General features: G+C 36.9%; 1 protein-coding gene across 1 annotated transcript in view; it reads right to left on the reverse strand.

The window, feature by feature from the left end:
• The window catches only part of CTNND2 (catenin delta 2), a 1648910-nt gene that overhangs the window by 830800 nt on the left and 797619 nt on the right, over positions 1–20491 (reverse strand). The window contains exon 6 of the mRNA XM_053714511.1: positions 397–961. Coding sequence (XP_053570486.1) covers positions 397–961 — 565 coding nt within the window. The remainder of the gene's footprint in view (positions 1–396; positions 962–20491) is intronic.

Genomic DNA, 20491 nt, shown 5'->3' on the forward strand with positions numbered 1-20491 from the left:
GATTTGTTGTATTTAAAATAAAATACATTTTTTAAAGAGAAAGCATTCTGTTCCCCTTAGATCATAAATGCAACATTCCGTATTTTTAAATACCTTAATTCCTAAACATATTAAAATATGTCCTATTAGGGAGGCTGTTCAGGATAATTTCTTTTTAACAGTAGAAGAACACTCAAATTATGAGAAGTATCTTTAATGTATTATTTAAATTTTCATAGAAAAAGGAGGAAATTAGGTAAAATGAAACACTATATATTTGTACTCTTTTTAATACTTATGCTGAAATATGACTGATAAAAATGTAAAATTCCCCTTTACATAGCACTAATTGTAGCATTTCTTTTACATGGGCTTTTAAATAAAATGTGTAAATGACACAAATCCCACCAAGATTACCTGCTAGACTGCCAGGTCTCTGGAGGGTGGCTGTGGCATACAGTTCCTGTGAATGCTTATTGTATTGATCAGAGGTATGCACTAGACGCTTTGTAGGTGACAATGTGGCATATGAACCAATGGTTGAGCTCAGCTGATGCAGAGGTGAGGAGGAAATGTTGGACTGTACAGTTGGAGGAGACGTCACACGTACAGATGAAGGAGAAAGACCAGAGGACGAGACAACAATATTGATAGGTGAACTGGTGCTGTAAGACTTGGCAAGACGACTAGGGGACTGCTTTGGAGAAGAGACTCTTTGAGTAGTGCTATATCCAGAGCTCTCTGAGGCAGAGCCCACCCGCTGGAGTTTGCTTGGAGATCCTACTTGCTGCATGGATAAGGGAGAGCTTACTCTCTGTGCTGGCAAAGTAGAGCTTGAATAATAAAGTGTAGAAGAATGCTGGGAATCAGGCAAATGGAAAGCGCTCCCATGGCTTTGCACAAAGGACTCTCTTGACTGGGAGGCAGCATGTGACTGAGAAGCTTCAGACCCAGATGAATGACTTGCTCTGCTGGCTGTTCCCTGTAGTCAAATATAAAATAAATACCAGTTAGAAAACATACAGAATGCTGATTTAATTTTGATAACCTTATCAAGGAACTGCATTTTAAATATAAAAATAGTGTGCATCATCCTAGGCTAGAAATGGAATTAAAAAGTTCTACACACTGTCAAATAATATATTAAAGGGACAGTTTACCCAAAAACTTTATCTCCTTTAATTTGTTCACAATGATCCATTTTACCTGTTTGAGTGCATTAAATTGTTTACAGATAGCTTCTTAGCGGCCTATTTATTAATGTGCGAGCGGACATGATCCGATATTGCAGATCATGTCCGCTGCACATTGATAAATGCTGACAGCTTACGCTGTCGACATTTATCATTGCTCCAGCAGTTCTTGTGAACTGCTGGTGCAATGCCACCCCCTGCAGATTCGCGGCCAATCGGTCGCTAGCAGGGGGTGTGAATCAACCCGATCATATTCGATCGGGTTGATTTCTGGCGATGTCTGTCCGTCGCCTCAGAATAGGCAGACAGGTTATGGAGCAGCGGCCTTTAGACTACCGTGAGCTTGCAGTAGCAATTAGCGATCAGATCTCTAGTTAATTTTCTAAAAGTGCCCCAAAATTCTCTCAAAATAATAATAATAAATGTAGCACTTTTTTTTTTTAACCCCTTAACGACCAACGACGTATGGGGTACGTCCTGCAAAAAAATGCAGTTAAGGACCAAGGACGTACCCCGTACGTCGTTGGTCTTTGAAAGCCCTGGAAGCGATCCTGATCGCTTCCAGCCCCTTTCATGTTATTGCAGTGATGCCTCGATATTGAGGCATCCTGCAATAACAGTTTTGAGCAGTCCGATTTAGAGAGAGCCACTCTGTGGCCCTCTCTGCATCGGCCATTGATCGCAGTGTTCGTTGGTGGGTGGGAGCTTATCCAGGGAGGTGGGTGGGCGGCGATCAATGGAGGAGGGAGGCAGGATCGCGTGTGGGGTGCGTGCCAGAATGCGCGCGCGTGCACGAGGGTGGGTGCGCGCGTGTGCGGGTGGGAACCCTACACTATGGAACAATTATAAGGACTCAGTGGGAGAGACTCAGTGGGAGAGAGGGTATAAATAAATAAAAGTAGTAATCTGGGAGAGGGTTGGGGGTTGTGGGGGGGCAGCTACACTACAGAAAATAGTTGTTGTTTTTAATAAAAATAAACAAAAACTTTTTAATTTCAAACTGGGTACTGGCCAGTACCCAATATGGCACACAATAAGGCAGGGGGGGGGGGGGGTAGAGAGCTGTTTGGGGGGGATCAGGGAGGTTGGGGGCTAAGGGGGGATCCTACATAGCAGCATATGTAAATATGCTCAAAAAAAATAATAAAAAAATAACAGATAGCTTTTATTTTAGTACTGGCAGACTTTCTGCCAGTACTTAAGATGGCGGGGACAATTGTGGGGTGGGGGAGGGAAGAGAGCTGTTTGGGAGGGATCAGGGGGTGGGATGTGTCAGGTGGGAGGCTGATCTCTACACTAAAGCTAAAATTAACCCTGTAAGCTCCCTACAAGCTACCTAATTAACCCCTTCACTGCTAGCCATAATACTCGTGTGATGCGCAGCGGCATTTAGCGGCCTTCTAATTACCAAAAAGCAACGCCAAAGCCATATATGTCTGCTATTTCTGAACAAAGGGGATCCCAGAGAAGCATTTACAACAATTTGTGCCATAATTGCACAAGCTGTTTGTAAATGATTTCAGTGAGAAACCTACAATTGTGAAAAATTTAACGTTTTTTTTTAATTTGATCGCATTTGGCGGTGAAATGGTGGCATGAAATATACCAAAATTGGCCTAGATTAATACTTGGGGTTGCCTACTACACTACACTAAAGCTAAATTATCCCTAAAAACTTCCTACATGCTCCATAATTAACCCCTTCACTGCTGGGCATAAGACATGTGTAGTGCGCAGTGGCATTTAGCAGCCTTCTAATTACTAAAAAGCAACGCCAAAGCCATATATGTCTGCTATTTCTGAACAAAGGGGATCCCAGAGAAGAATTTACAACCATTTAAGCCATAATTGCACAAGCTGTTTGTAAATAATTTCAGTGAGAAACCAAAAGTTTGTGAAAAAATTAGTAAAAAAGTGAACGATTTTTTGTATTTAATCGCATTTGGCGGTGAAATGGTGGCATGAAATATACCAAAATGGGCCTAGATGAATACTTTGGGATGTCTACTAAAAAAAAATATATACATGTCAATGGATATTCAGAGATTCCTGAAAGATATTAGTGTTCTAATGTAACTAGCGCTAATTTTGAAAAATAATAGTTTGGAAATAGCAAAGTGCTACTTGTACTTATTGCCCTATAACTTACAAAAAAAGCAAAGAACATGTAAACATTGGGTATTTCTAAACTCAGGACAGAATTTAGAAACTATTTAGCACAAGTGTTTTTTGGTGGTTGTAGATGTGTAACAGATTTTGGGGGTCATAGTTAGAAAAAGTGTGTTTTTTTCAATTTTTTCCTCATATTTTATAATTTTTTTTATAGTAAATTATAAGATATGATGAAAATAATGGTATCTTTAGAAAGTCCATTTAATGGCGAGAAAAACGGTATATAATATGTGTGGGTACAGTAAATGAGTAAGAGGAAAATTACAGCTAAACACAAACACCGCAGAAATGTAAAAATAGCCTTGGTCCCAAACGGACAGAAAATGGAAAAGTGCTGTGGTCATTAAGGGGTTAAATAAAAAACAACTGCACTCGGCAGTTTTGGGGATCTAAAGTTAGTTGGAGTGGGGTGTTACAAAAAAGTCTGTACGGAAAAGTGCCGTTACATTGCGGCCTAAAATGGGAACTGTGTGTTCCCAGTAAATATATATGTATATGACTATATACATATATATATTTATGTAATAACGTGTATATACACATATTAACACATAAATATATATGTATATAGTCATATACATAAAAATTTTAAAATGCTGCCCATCACTGTGCGACTTTACCCCCTTCGCTGCGCGATGTTCTGATGTCGTCTCTGACGGCATCAGAATGAGGCTCCCATTGGAGCCTATGGAAGCACGCTCTCATGAGAACAATCCTTGCCAACAATGCGAACGCGAACTCGTGTTCGCATTGCTGTTAATTTGTAATACCAGCACACATCAGTCTGCACTGGTATTACACAGTGGAGCGCAAATATTGCTTTCATGGAAGCGATATTAACGTTCCACTTGTAATCTGGCCCTTAGCCTGTAGTATCCCTACCTATACTGAAAGTTTATATACCTAGGTATAGGCTATTGAATAACTATTTAAACACAGCCAGCAGAAGAAATTACACTCACAGTGGGAGGTGGAAGAGATAAAACTCTAAAATGTTCATTTTCAATTGTTCTTTTGTATTGTACAGAGACAGAAATAAGAACAGGAAGCATTTGAGTGATAAGATAACAAGATCTGATCTGTCAGCAAGGCAAGCCTATTTTGATGGGCTGTGGTTTCAAAGAGCAAATCCAGCTATTTAATTTACAAAAAGAAGCCTAAATGAGCAAATTTCACAAACATTTTATACGCTGCAACTGGTTTAACAAGTCATGGGGGACAAATCCAGAGAAAAATAATTTTACAGTGAACTACCCCTTTAAGATATGTGTGAAAGTAAAACAGGTAGCTATGGAAAAAAATGACTATTCTTTTTCTTCAGCAATATATAACATACATTTGTATACACAGTTTGGTGAATCACATATTTAAAATGAGAAACTTTCAAGAATGTATCCCACTGACAGGATCTTTTTGTATTTCATGTTAAAGGCTAACAGTGTTCAGACACAGAGTAAAAGAGAACATATTTGCTGCTACCTACTGTGGCTAGAAAATAGCTTATGTATTTAATAAAAGAAAGTGAAATAAAACCTGAATCAGGTCCCTGCCAAGAATAATACCATCTTAGGACAAAGAACTTTTTTTTGGGGTGGGGGGTGGGGGGGGGAGCTGCAATCACATGAAACAAGCCAGCGGAAAAATATCACCTTTTGTGAATGTTAACATCAGATCTCTAGCTCTCTCTCTCCATCTCTTTCTTAAGAGCACCCTGCAGCTGTATCTTCTAAGAAGGTACTTCAGCATCCTATTTATTAGCACTGACACAAAAGACAATCAAAACAGAACCTGGGTGGGGTTGTAAGAAGGAATAAAAAAAGGGATTCAGTGAAGAAGAGAACAGGGGGAAAGTGATTTGCTTTTATTCAATCCTTAATACAATTTACATCTGAATTAAAACAGTTTATTGTCAAATACTTCTGTGCAGGGGGTCTCAGATCTTGTTGAATAGCTATGGAGCAGCACAAACTTTGTGTCTAAAGTCGAGTAAAATACACAAAAGAGAAATACTGGAAAAGAAAATCCCTAGCAGATGCTTCCTCCCCAGCTCACAGCATTCCAATTTATTGCACAGATTCGTTAGGCTCAAGAGATCATCTTGGACTTTAATCTGTTAGCAGAAAAATCCCTCAATAAGAGTTGCCCTGGAGTACAACGTGCTTTGGCACTCTAGGCTCTGATAGAAGATTTTCTTAACGGCTTGACCTAAGGTTTTAAATCTAGGGAAAGTGGTCACTTGTAGTAGTCAACGGATCAGTTTTAATAACTCAAAATATTTTAAATTTGCTTAACAATACGTACTCCCATTTCCCTGAATTAAAGGGACACTGAACCCAAATATTTTCTTTCATGATTCAGATAGAGCATGTTATTTTAAGCAACTTTCTAATTTACTTCTATGATCAATTTTTCTTCATTCTCTTGCTATCTTTATTTGAAAAGTAGGCAAATCAGCTAAGGAGCCGGCAAAGTTTTGGTTCAGAACCATGGACAGTATTTGTTTAAAGGTGCTGTCCAATCAGCAAGGACAACCCAGGTTGTTCACCAAAAATGGGCCGGCATCTAAACTTACATTCTTGCTTTTCAAATAAACATACCAAGAGAATGACGAAAATTTAATAATAGGAGTAAATTAGAAAGTTGATTAAAATTGCATGCTCTATCTGAATCACAAAATATTTTTTTGGGGTTCAGTGTCCCTTTAATTATTTTTAGACATATCTTGCAGACCATAGTAAAACTAATATTAATATGTAGTTTTGTTTAAAGGGACAGTCTAATTAAAGTGCATGTAAAGTCAACCTACTCGCTCTGCATCATAGTGTGTCATTTCAAAAATAAAAGTGAGTTTCATTCATCAAAATGTGAAAATCGCATTCTAAAAAGAAATATCTCATAATTTACTTTCTATTCTTCTCGGCGATTCCTCCGCCCGCCATTATGGTCCCACATAAATTTGATGATTGACACTTCTCTTTCGGAATATTTTCCTCACCCCCGGGGCGTCAGGCCAGTTGTTCCCTACGTCACGCTAATCTACTGCGCATGCGAGAACTACCAGATATACTATACTTTGTTACGGAGTATTAACGCATGCGCAATGTGATACGAGGTGCCGAGGTTTAAAGCGTATTGGTTGCTGAACGCATGCGCGTATTGTCATCCAAATTTTGAACGCATGCGCAAATGAGACCCCTAATCGTGAACGCGATTCAAAATGATGTCATCGAGTGGGCGGTAGATATTTAAATGATGCATGGAGAAAAACAGGAAGAAGATGGTTGGGAGGAGTTCAATGAATAGAACGGAGCTAAGTTTAGATATCAAAATAACGATAAACATTATTTATTTTAAAATAATATTATTGCGGTTTGAATATTTATAAGTGTGTGAACAAGTTGGTAACAATTAATAACCAAAAATTTACATTCACTTTAAACACTCTTATTGCTTAAAAAGATAGAAAATACCGTTTTTACCCATTCCCCAGTTTTGCATAACCAACACGGTTATATTAATATACTTTGTACCTCTATGATTACCCTGTATCTCATTTCAGCCAAGATGTGCTGGTTCCTGCATAACCATTATCATTCTCCACGGGAGTGAGCACAATGTTATCTTTGTGGCCCACATTAACTATTTATGTATGGCTGTAAAAAGCTAATATAAATCACAGACTTTCTGCAGGTGCTTAGAATCAGGCAGAGATTTAGGGGTTCTAAAATGGATTCATATAAAAATATTGGTTGTGGGGAATGAATGGGTAATAAAGGCAATATCTATCCTTTTAAGCAATAAAGAAATCAAGTAGACTGTCCCTTTAATTAAAGGGACAATAAACACAGTGACCTTGCTATTAAAATACATGTATTTTGCTATAGAATCAACCAAGTCACACAACCCAATAATTCCTACTTTAGAAAATGATTTCTCCAATTAGTTCTTTGAGTTGATTATATTTTCTTGATAGTTTTATTTATTTATTTACATGTACATTATTCACAATCTCATGGACTTAACAAGACATACTGACCATGCCATTTTAACAATCAGTCTAATTTGTCTACATTTGTCTACATAGTCCCTAAAAGTGAATTTTTCTATATGTATAGACTATGGGGTAGATTTAACAAACAACGGATGCTGCTTTTTACGCCCATCATTCGTGGCTCACCAGAAATGTAAGTTAAGAAGGAGCGGTAATAAGACCTGCTCCTTAACTTGTCCAATATAATCCTGATAATTGACATCCCCTGCTAGCGGCCAATTGGCCGCCGGTTAGCAGGGGGCGGCATTGCACAAGCATTTCGCTAGAAATGCTTGTGCATGTTAAATGCCGACATTGTATGTTGTCGGCATTTATCAATGTCGGGCTGACATGATTCGCTATATCGTATCATGTCCGCCCGGCACTTGGTAAATTGACCCCTATATTTTTTCATGTTAATGAAAAGCATTAACTTTAAAATATTAGATGTACAAATGTGAAAAACTTGCAGACATAAATGTGAGATTTAATACTTTTTGTGTATAATTTAATCACTGAAACAATATGATTATTTGCATAGACAGTTCATTTGTGAACACATCTCAGCAGTTCAGTTATGCTAAAAATTAACCAATTGCAATAGAAAATGCTTATGCTTTTTTTTTTTAATCAGGATAATTTAGTAAACCATATATCTCACAGGTGTGGTGATGGTCACAGATTCAAATCCCACTCAAAGAAGCTAGTATTGTTTACTACATTGATTGTTTTATAAATTGTCATGTTATGCTATCAGTGAGATTATATCACATGATGTTATCAGTGATCTTAATGATTGTTCAATATATGAAGACACTGATGGAGTATCAATTTAGAATTCCCTGGCCTTTGAATATTCAAAGGCACAGTCTACTTGAAAATAGTTATTGTTTAAAAATATAGATAATCCCTTTATTACCCATTCCCCAATTTTGCATAACCAACACAGTTATATTAATATTCTTTTTACCACTATAATTACCTGTATCTAAGACACTGCAGATTGCCCAATATCTCAGTGCTTTTTACAATCTTGCATTTTAGCCAATCAGTAATGGTTCTTAAAAAAACATTTTCATTCTCCAAGGGAGTGAGCAAAATATTAGCACACAGATTGCCCAATATCTCAGTGCTTTTTACAATCTTGCATTTTAGCCAATCAGTAATGGTTCTTAAATAACCATTTTCATTCCCCAAGGGAGTGAGCAAAATGTTAGAACATGAACTAACACTGCTTAGCTGTTGTGCAAGATTTAAAACACACAGAGAGGGGGCGGCCTGCTAGGGCAGGGTTCTCAATTTCCTGTAAAATGATACCACATACCTTTGTGACCCTATATTTTGCTTTGTCTGAAAATTTCTAAAGTAATATACAACAATATAGCTAAAGATTTTGGCAAAATGGCTAAAATGTGTGTGTACTTTATTTGTGATTGTAGTCAAACTTGAAAGTGTTCTAAAAGGTAATAACACTCACACACTCTGATAAAAACACACACTACATACACTGTCATAAAACACACACCACATACACTGTCATAAAACACACACCACATACACTGTCATAAAACACACACCACATACACTGTCATAAAACACAAACCACATACACTGTCATAAAACACACACCACATACACTGTCATCATAAAACACACACCATATACACTGTCATAAAACAAACACACACCACACACACTCTCCTACAACACACACACACACACACACAAGTCACAATCCAGTAAACATGGTGTTGAGACCCATTAATGGATCCCAACCCATGGTTTGAAGAATCCTGTGCTAGGGCTTAGCGCCTGATGATCTTAAGGTCTTTGGGCTGGCGAGAATATTTAAGAATGTTCGCCAGTATTTCAGTTGGAATTATCTAAAGCCACTTTTTACCCTGATAACAGGGTGTCTCGCTAAGGGATATATACTGCATTTTTGGGTATGGGAAGGAGATGCATACATAACAAACATGCACAATGAAAATTCTAATTTTAAAAATCATACAATACCAATAATTGAACCATTGAACCAATAAACCACAGCAAAAAAAAGTATTGTTAAGGTGCATCAAAAATTGTAACAAAATTGTTCACCAAAAATGGTATTTTATCAAAAGCATAAATGGCTAGATTACAAGTGGAGGACTAATTTATTGCGTGCCCACAAAGAGTCAAATTCATTACAAGTGGCTGGTTATTGCTACCGCAAGCTCGCGGTAGCAATTAGCGCTCAAAAAATTAACCAGAGGTCAGAACTCTGGTTCATTTTTTAAATGTGCCCCAATTGCGCCCAAAATACAGTGTGTAATTCCCTTTTTTAAAATAAAAATAGTAGCATTTTAAATTATTTTTAATTTAAAAAAATTAAAAAAATAAAAATAAAATAACTGCACTAGGTCCAAACGTGAGCTGGTCAAATGCCAGATAGAAAGTGCTTTAAGAAAGACAGTTACTGAATTAAATTCTTCACTGCTAAGGCTTTTCATATCATTGCACTGAAATGACCACACATAGGAATTCATGTCATTTTGAAACACATACATAGCAAATTTAAAACTTTGTTAAATAAATATACACATATCACATGTTTATAAAAGTAAAAGAAATAAATTATTCAAAAAAAATTGTACAGACTCAACATACCAAATATATAAGCAATGTAACAAAACATGCAAAAAGGCAATCAAATTAGCCAAAATGGAAAGATTGATTGCAAAGTCAAACCCTTAAATATTTTTAAAAGGGATAGTAAACATTATTATTGTTTAGACAATTCCTTTATTTACCATACCCCAGTTTTGAATAACCAACACTGTTATAGAAACATACTTTTTACCTCTGTAATTACCTTGTATCTAAGCTTCTCCTGACTGCCTCCTTATCTCAGATCTTTTGACAGACTTGCATTTCAGGCAATTAGTGCTGACTCTTAAATAACTTCACGTGAATGAGCACAATGTTATCTATATGAAACACATGAACTAACGCCCTCTAGCTGGAAAAAAAACTGTCAAATGCAGAGGTGGCCTTCAAGGGCTTAGACATTAGCATATGAACCTACCTAGGTTTAGCTTACAACTAAGAGAACAAAGAAAATTTGATAATAAAAGTAAATTAGAAAGTTGTTTAAATTTACATGCCCTATCCGAATCATGAAAGTTTAATTTGGACTTTACTATCCATTTAAGTACATAAATGGCAACAATTCTAAGAAAGACAATATAGTTACATTAAAATGTGCTGAGGTACTAAACCAATTCTTTTCTTCTGTATACACAAGAAAGGAACCAATGGGGGATACTTTTAAACAAACTAGAACATACAAGCCCATTCCATTAACTGGATTATCTCTAGAGGATATCAGGAAAAAACAGGATAATATTAAGGTAAATAAAACTCCAGGACCAGATGGAATACACTTTAGGGTTTTACGGGAATTTATCACTGTTATAGCCAAACCTCTACTCTTAATTTTTCAAGACCTATTATCCTCAGGCATAGTACCCCAGTACTGGCAGTACTGGCATAAAGCTGATGTGGGTCCACAGTTTAAAAAGGGAAGTAGGGCTATAGACCAGTTAGTCTGACATCAATAGTGGGGAAGATTACTTGAAGGGATTATAAAGGGATTATTGTTGATGAGTATATTTGTGTAAACAAGATTATGAGTTCAAATCAGCATGGTTTTATGAGAAATAGATTATGTCAACTTTATCTAATTAGATTCTATGAGGAAGTAAGTAAAAATATAGATGAAGGGGAATCAGTTGATGTGATATACTTGGATTTTGCAAAGGAGTTTGATACAGTGCCACATGAGAGATTAATGTACAAAATGAAGGGACTGGAAATAGCTAAAAATGTTAGCTCATGGATAAATAACTGGATAAAAGATAGAGAGCAACGAGTAGTAGTGAATGGATCATACTCAGAGTGGACAAAGGTAATTAGTGGCGTCCCCCAGGGATCAGTACTGGGCCCTGTTCTTTTTACTATTTTTATAAATGACTTGGAGCAAGGATTAAATAGCAACATCTCTATTTTTGAAGATGATAAAAAGTTGTGTAAGGTCATTAGGTCAGAGCAGGATGAACTTGCTTTACAAGTAGAGCTGCAAAAATTAGAAGAATGGGCAGGTAAATGGAAATATGAGATTTAATACTGTAAAAATTGGAAGTAAAAATAAGTGGCTTTAAAAGCTAATAAGATAGTAGGATGTAATAAAAGAGGCATTGATGCAAGGGGCAAAAGCATAATTATGTTACTATATAAATATCTGGTAAGACCTCACCTTAAGTATAGAGTGCAGTTCTGGGGACCAATCTCAAAAAAAGACATTGCAGACTTAGAAAAAGTTCAGAGAAGGGCCACAAAGCTAATAATTGAAATGGAGAATTTAAGCCTCTCCCCTCTTCAATCCATCCTAAATGCCTCTGCTAGGCTAATCCACCTCTCCCGACGCTCTGTATCTGCTGCACCTCTCTGTGAGTCCCTTCACTGGCTACCCATCCACAGTAGAATTAAATTCAAAATTCCCATCCTGACCTACAAAGCCCTTACCAACACAGCCCCCCTACCTGTCCTTACTCAACAAATACACTCCAGCCCGCCCCCTAAGATCCAACAATGACCTGCTCCTTGCATCTTCTACCATCACCTCCTCCCATGCTAGGCTACAGGAATTCTCTTGTGCGACACCAACCATCTGGAATGCACTTCCTAGAGCTGTCAGACTCTCCCCTAACCTTTCTTCCTTTAAATGCTCCCTAAAGACCTTTCTGTTCATGGAAGCCTATCTCCAAATCAGTAAAAAATGAATTTCACTTGCCTAACTGCTGCCCCCATCTAACTCCACACTAACATCATTCTCACCTTTGCAGTCCCCACCTCCTGTTTCTCACCCTCCTACCCATCTAGATTGTAAGTTCCCATGGGAACAGGGCCCTCAATTCCCCTTGTATTTGTTTGTTAAACTTTGTCTGGTGTCTTTTATATTGTACTGTACTTTTATTTTTGTACCCATGGACAGCGCTGCGGAATCTGTTGGCACTTTATAAATAAAGAATAATAATAATAATAGTCACAATTTAAGGCTAGAGGAAAGGAGATTTAATCTTCTGCAAAGGAAACATTTTGTTCACTGTAAGAGCAATAAGATTGTGGAACTTATTACCAGAGGAGGTATTGAATGCCGATACCTTAGATACACATTTTAAAACGGTTTGCATAAATTTCAGGCTAGAAACAGAATTCAGGGATATAATTAACTGGGGCCGATTTATCAAAAGTCTGTCCAACATGGTGAACTGCTGGTGCAGTGTCGCCCCCTGCAGATTTGCGGCCAATTGGGGGTGTCAATCAACCCGATCGTATCTGATCGGGTTGATTGCTGTCCGAGGCCTCAGAGCAGGCGGACAGCAATTAGAGCAGGCTGCTTCATAACTTGGTGTTTCTGGCGAGCCTGAAGGCTCACCAGAAACACGGGGCATCAAGCTCCATACGGAGCTTGATAAATAGGCCCCATTGTGTTAAATGGGTCACCTTTTTCAATAGGATTAATTTAAGCTAAACTGGAGCTTTTTTTCTAAGTATATTAGATTTGTATAGGTTGAACTCGATGGACTTCTGTTTTTCCCAGCCTCATCTACTGTGTTACTATACTAAATAGTAGCATATCAGTCATTATTTTACAAATTATATAGTTAAACATTTTCTGATTCACCATTTATCATTTCATTTACTTCTCCAGAACGCTAAAACAGATTTGTATGCCTATTTAGGCTAATACAAATTTGTAATAGAAAACTTAATTTGACTTGCCACTTTAAACAATATTGTGCTTTATAAAGAGAATGAGCAGGAATAGAATCCAACCAAACAACACAAAAGTCCAACAACAACAAAAAATGTGAATTATTAGGATACTTTGTATCCTATGTGTGAGAAAATAGGCGTTTATAAAACCCTGATACAATTCACTGCTGTAGTGCTGATTGCCACCTTAATGTATGACCTTGATACATAATAAAGCCAATGTGGCTGATGTATATGCACAGCATGGATTATTTGATTAAACTCACTTTCTAGTAATTTCTAGAATTACAGCTTCACTTACACACAACCCCCTCCTCCTTTTGGAATGTGTGTTAGTACCAAGCTGTGTTTGGCTATGACTAAATATTCATTACTTTAATGTCACATGCCACAAAAAACACACCTACTCTATTTTACACAATCAACTTATTATCACTGTAGAATATAAAAGAATATTCAGAACTTTGTATTAATTAAAGGGACAGATTGAACCCAAAATTTGTCTTTTCGGATTGAGATAGAGCATGCTATTTTAAGCAACTTTCTAATTTACTCCTATTATCATATTGTCTTCATTCTCTTGATATGTTCTTTTGAAATGCAAGAATGTAAGTTTAGATGCCGGCCCATTTTTGGTGAACAACCTGGGTTGTTCTTACTGATTGGTGGATACATTCATCCACTAATAAACAAGTGCTTTCCATGGATCTGAACCAGAAAAATAGCTTAGATGCCTTCTTTTTCAAATAAAGAAAGCAAGAGAACAAAGAAAAATTGATAATAGGAGTAAATTAGAAAGTTACTTAAAATTGCATGCTCTGTCTGAATCACGAAAGAAAAAATTTGGGTTCAGTGTTCCTTTAATGTACTGTATATGTGATAAGAAGGTATAAAAGCCTATGCAGAAGAGCTTTCTATCCAACATCATTTTACCATCTCTAGATGTCTCGCCACCTGTTGTATTTGAATCTCCTATTTACTTTAACCTGTTATTTCCCATTCAAGAAAGAAATATAATAAAAGCCTATATTTATATCTTTGCCTTTTGTAAGTTCATGTAACTACCTCTTATTCAAAAAGGTGTCACTTGCTTAATTTTGTGGGCCCTATTTAAAAACGGCTAGATGGACAAGGTAAGGTCCCGTGAACCTGTCTGCCCAGCATCATGGCTAGCAGTATGCTGACCGCATTTAACATTGCACAAGCGCCTGCCACCCCAGCTGACACGAGGCCAATCCGGGGTGATTTTAATCTGCCAAAGCAGCATACTCAGCTTGATAAATGGAGCACTGTGGTTTAGATGAGAGTGGGTTATGATCTTTTTAGAGTGCAGAATACTAAAATAGTTATAAAGACAAATGATTGCTATCTTTATATCATATATTTAGTATCAGTCCAGAGCAAAATAGGAATCACCAGTCCACAACCTAGTAAGAACAAGCTTATTAGTAGGGATGGGTAAATGTTTCTAAAAATTCTAAATTTAAAACAAATTTTGATACATTTGTTAGTTCAAATCGAATTTCTAATGTTTATATAACATTCTAACATTCTATTTTCGAATTTTCGTTTTTCAATAAAATTCGAAAATATTAGTTAGAATAATAGAATGTTTAGCTATGTATTCAATTTTGAAATGTAATATTCAAATTTGAAATAGCATTTCTAGTCTACAACTGTGTTTAATAAATGTCACATTCAAATTCGAAAGTGACATTCGAAAACTGTAAATAACATTCAATAATAGAATTTTTAAGAATATTCGTTCTTATCAACATTCTATTATGTAAATCGAATTTCTACAATAACATTCATTCTAACATTCGAATTCGAACATAAACACATTCACCGATCCCTACTTATTAGGTATGTTTATGAATATTAATAATAATAATAAAAATGATCAGTAAGGATTAATATTTAGTCCTAATTAATAATAACTATGTTCTGACAGGTAAAGTATTATAAACACAGTGAATGATATTTATGCAGTAATGATGACTCAGTTATGAAAAATATATAACAGACTTATTAAAGAATTTAGAGAGTCTATTTCACTTATTTCCTATATACCACCGGTTTGGAGTGGAGCAGCCTTCCAGAACTACAGATTCTGACAGCGTCTATTTCACTTATTTCCTATATACTCTGGACTTTACAGTGAATTCAAATTCGTTTGTATTTTTAATTTTAAATACTTAACATATTATTACCATTTTTTCACCTTTTCTTTATTTTTTGCACATTTAATTGGAAGTTTTTTTCGAGTGCACTATATATCTTTGTGAGTATTTCATTTATTGATTTAGACATATTAAGTTTTTTTTTTTTGAGTTATACAAAAGCACGTTTTTGCAAGGCTAAATATTATTTTTCACAAAAGTGTTAACACAATGGTTTATATATTTTTTTCTGTCACAATATGAACATTAGCAGGCCCATTTATCAAGCTCCGTACGGAGCTTGAAGGGCCGTGTTTCTGGCGAGTCTTCAGACTCGCCAGAAACACAAGTTATGAAGCAGCGGTCTAAAGACCGCTGCTCCATAACCCTGTCCGCCTGCTCTGAACAGGCGGACAGGAATCGCCGGACATCAACCCGATCAAATACGATCGGGTTGATTGACAGCTCCCTGCTGGCGGCCGATTGGCCGCGAGTCAGCAGGGGGCGGCGTTGCACCAGCAGCTCTTGTGAGCTGCTGGTGCAATGTTAAATGCGGAGAGCGTATTGCTCTCCGCATTTAGCGAGGTCTTGCGGACCTGATCCGCAGTGTCGGATCAGGTCCGCAAGCCCTTTGATAAATGGGCCTGTAGATGACCACTAGCAGATTCACTACTTCTATTCTTTTTTGTAGACACACAAGTATATAAAACACGCATTACTTTCATTGCATAATTTTGCGCACCCTATTGTATGATTTAATATCATACTTTTCTATTATTAAAGAATTAACAAAATGCCAATAAGCGATATGTTATTCAATTATATAGAAGAACAAAAAAAGGTTGCAAATAGATGGCAAAATGTTTACTATGTGTATTTACTCTTAAACTAATCATCTACTACACCGGAAAATAAAAAAAATATATTACACTTGAATCCCAAGCTTTAACCCAATGAATAGAAATCTAATATCTTAATTTAGAGGTTCTAGAACAATTCAGTAAACAAGTAAAGCAGCATTAACCAATTACACCATCTGATTACTAAATAGCTAAGTAACACATTTTATCAATTATAATTATACTATTAAAAGAGTTTACTATGATAACGCAACAGTCTGTATCATCAACCAATTATGAATACAATGTTTAATTATCAAATCTAGGATAAATGACTATAATAAAAGTAGCAGATACAACTTTATAATGTTTTAACAAATCTCCAGCATTAATCAATGAATAAAATATAAGTAAAAATTAATCCAGCACCCAAAATTAGCTTTCTAATAAATCAAAATATATTCAATAGTATTTATGAAATAACACACTATGGCCTAGATTACAAGTGAAGCGCAAAATTGTGCATTTGCAAGCGCAATATTTGGGCTCCACTCAGTAATACCAGCACACATAAATGAGCAATGGTATTACAAGTTAGGCGCATTCGCATTTCCTGGAAGCCTTGTGCTCAACAGAGAGCGGGCTTCCATACACTATAAGGAGAGCCTCGTTTTCATGCTGTGAGGCACGGCAAAGTACCTAGCGCACGTTGAAATAGTGCTCCACTTGTAATCTAGCCCTAAGTCCCACTTGATGAATCAAGTTCCTAAAAAATATATTGAATAATACAGATATCAGAACAGCTACATTGTAATATATGCCAACCTTTAAAACACACTTTTATGCAGAAACTTGCCTCTAGGATAAATTCAAGGCACTCCCAGTACACAAATACTTAATTTCAAGATTCTCCAGTACACATATCACTAAAATACAGGATTAACTAATTTACAGAATCCCACACTAATGAATATAAATTAATTGAGTCCCACCTGAAAATAAACTTTTAGTTTCTTCTACACAAGGAATTATGAATTTACCAGGCCTGTAAATAAGCCCACAAGCCATAGGGATATATAATATAATCACCCAATGAAGAAGAACAAACCAACTAAATACGGACACCAAGACAAAAAAATCTGAAAAAGTGAATAAACACAAACAGGAGCGCAAAGCAGATCTAAGTGTAATAAAAACAAGCAAGTAGTATTTAATATTTTTAACATATAAAATATGCAGAGCAGCAAATACATGTGACTTAAGCAGGTAAAAGGGACGCTATCATTCTAGTGGGGTAGCCTAGCCTCTGACAAAGCGAGAGGATACCCACAAAATGTGTAAGGCCACACCCACTTTTATCGATAGTGGTTTGGATATACACACACAGCAACTCCAGATACTGGTTGTAGGAGCTAAGTTGTTGGCGTGGGACAGTGTGGGACCGCCTCTGTAAGAATCACTGATATATGAACTATACTACAAGAGCAGAGAAAACGGCTTGGGTCATGGACTGACGGTAATCCCATTCTTTTTATCCACCACAAACTTTTATTCCTCCAGGAGTGAGAGGACATTTCTATGTTATTATATACCTCATGAGATATTTTTATGAGGTCTGAAAGTGTGAGTGCACATTTTATTAAATACTACTTGCTTGTTTTTACTACACTTAGATCTGCCTTGCACTCCTGTTTGTGTCTACTCACTTTTTAAAATTTTCTATGTTTGCTAACCAGCGCATTAGCATTGATTGGAACAGCTGCAGGCACTTTATGGACACTGTGTATTTGCTGCAAGAAACTGATGTAACATACTTGGTTGTATATATCCTTTTTTGGTGATACATTGCTAGGAGCGGGGCCTCTCCATCCCTGCTCGTTGCCAGGGGCTGTGTTGGGTCCAGAGGCATAAGTAGCTGACGTCATCGCCGCACGCTCCTCTCCGGTCCTGATGCCTGAGCGTGAATCATGCGCCTATTTAAAATCCTTCCTCATGATCTGTCACTGCCCAAGTATAGGTGTTACTTTGTGTACTCCAGGGAGTGATAGATCATTTTTTGTATTGCCTTGCTGTGTATGAACCCTGCCTGTCTGACTAGTCTGCCTGCTGTACCCCTGAACTGCTGGATCAATACACTGCTGCTGAACTCTGCCTGTCTGACTACTCTATCTGTTTAACCCCTAAATTGCTGGACTAATATATTGCTGCTGAACCCTGCCTGTCTGACTACTCTACCTGTTTAACCCCTAAATTGCTGGACTGATATATTGCTGCTGAACCCCTGTCTGACTACTCTGCTTCTTAACCCCTGTTTTTCTGGATTGCCTCTTTGTTGCCGAACCCTGTCTGCCTGACCATTCTAGTGGTGTGCCCTTGGACTGCTTTACTGTTGCCAAACCCTGCCTGCCTGACCATTCCAGTGTTCTGCCGTTGCCACTGGGGACTGTCCTGCCTGTGGTGAGTGCCGCTCTCCTGATCTTACTAACTTTCTCTGCTCTGGGATATTCCCTATCATTCAGGCTTGACGCCAGAATAACAAGACTATTGGCCGAGTTCGGTCTGATAGAGGGGTATCCCACGAGCATTACATATATATGCTATAGAAGAGTGACTTTTTAACAACTGATCTTACAATACTTTTATCCAAGTTACACTATAAATCCCTGTGTTAGCGCTCCCAGTAGTATTAAAGTATTGCTCTCTAAACACATTGTCTTTACCAAGACAAAAAAGGGCAGAAAATCAGTGCCCAAAAGCTAAGATATGACAGCAACACACATAAGGATGGTCACTTTTCATTAAGCTTCTATAGCAATAAGTATCAAATAATGCAAAGGACCTAGAGAGTTACTATAAGAATATGGTTAAGAAAAGATAAAAAGTGTGAAGGTAATAAATGAATACACTCAGGAATTTCCTTATTTCTAAGATGGCTGCTGAATGTATTGTGCGAGCACATAGTATATACGGAGAGACAAGTTGTGGGTGGTGGTCCCCTTTAAATGCATGGAGATAACTATGGAGCCACCAATAGCTACTTTCACATCCACTTACTAATTAAATTAATCAAACTCCCCAATAAATATCTGGTTCATAAAAATAAGTTGTTGTGAGGTTTTGGAAAGTATTTGAATGAAAGCAGGAAAATATATAGTAGAGCGGACCTTAAAGGGATACTAAAATCAAAATTAAACGTTCATGATTCAGCTATCACATGCAATTTAAAAACACTTTCCAATTTACTTCCATTATAAAACTGTACCCAGTCTTTTGATACGTACACTTCCTGAGGAACAAGCTCCTACTGAGCAGGTGCAAGAGGCATTAGTAAGCCCTTAAAATTATATGAAACCCAAATTTAGCCACCAATCAGCAAGCGCTACTCAGGGTGCTAAACCAAAAATGACCCGACTCCAAAGCTTGTATTCCTGCTTTTTTAAATAAAGATTTCAAGTCAACGAAGAAATTTGATAATAGGAATAAATTAGAACGTTGCTTAAAATTGCATGCTCCATTTGAATCATGAAAGAAAAAAATTGGCTTTAATATCCCTTTACGAACCAGCACCATATCCTGTACGGTGCTGATGTCCTGGGCTTTTACAGAGATGGTCTCACTGACAGTGGCGAGATAGCGCTATTTCTACATGGCCCACAAGTGAGGCAGTGCACAAATAGCATTATGGAGGCTACCCCAGGCTATTGATCGCAGTAACAGGGTGTCCCTATAATTGCATGCTTGTTAGTACTCAGATCAGGGTGCCTCCATAACAAAAGAGACAAGCTGAGATCATCAAATCTCTCATGCCTCAGGAGTGCGCTCAAGAAAGTCGCACATGATCATGTGATCACTGTGACAGCCAATTACAGTGATCCTATGTTCAAAATGACAAACTGTTCTTTGTTAATAATGGCTTGTCTTGGCCCCTACCCTTCTGTCCTAGTAATTTATCAAATAAAAAAGGTTACATTTATTTTAATATAGCATATTTATATTTTTAATATATTTTATTTTAATGAAATTACTTTTTTACCATTTTATTTTAATACAGTGTTTTTGTGTGTTTTTTTGCCCCTAAATTGTATTTTCTGCTTTTGTTGATAAAGGAGTTAAATATAAAGTGGCAAAATAGGTCTATGTAAATACCTTGGTTTGTCTAAATTCTATAAATATATACTTTTTTTTTAATTGGGTGACCGCTATTTAGCTTAAAATCCAAGCATAACAAATGTTAGCGTTAAACCAATAATTCCATCTAGAGTATTTGGCAGAAATCAGGACAACATAATGAATTTA

Source organism: Bombina bombina, chromosome 5 (assembly GCF_027579735.1).
Source record: "Bombina bombina isolate aBomBom1 chromosome 5, aBomBom1.pri, whole genome shotgun sequence".
NCBI classification, from domain to species: Eukaryota; Metazoa; Chordata; class Amphibia; order Anura; family Bombinatoridae; genus Bombina; species Bombina bombina.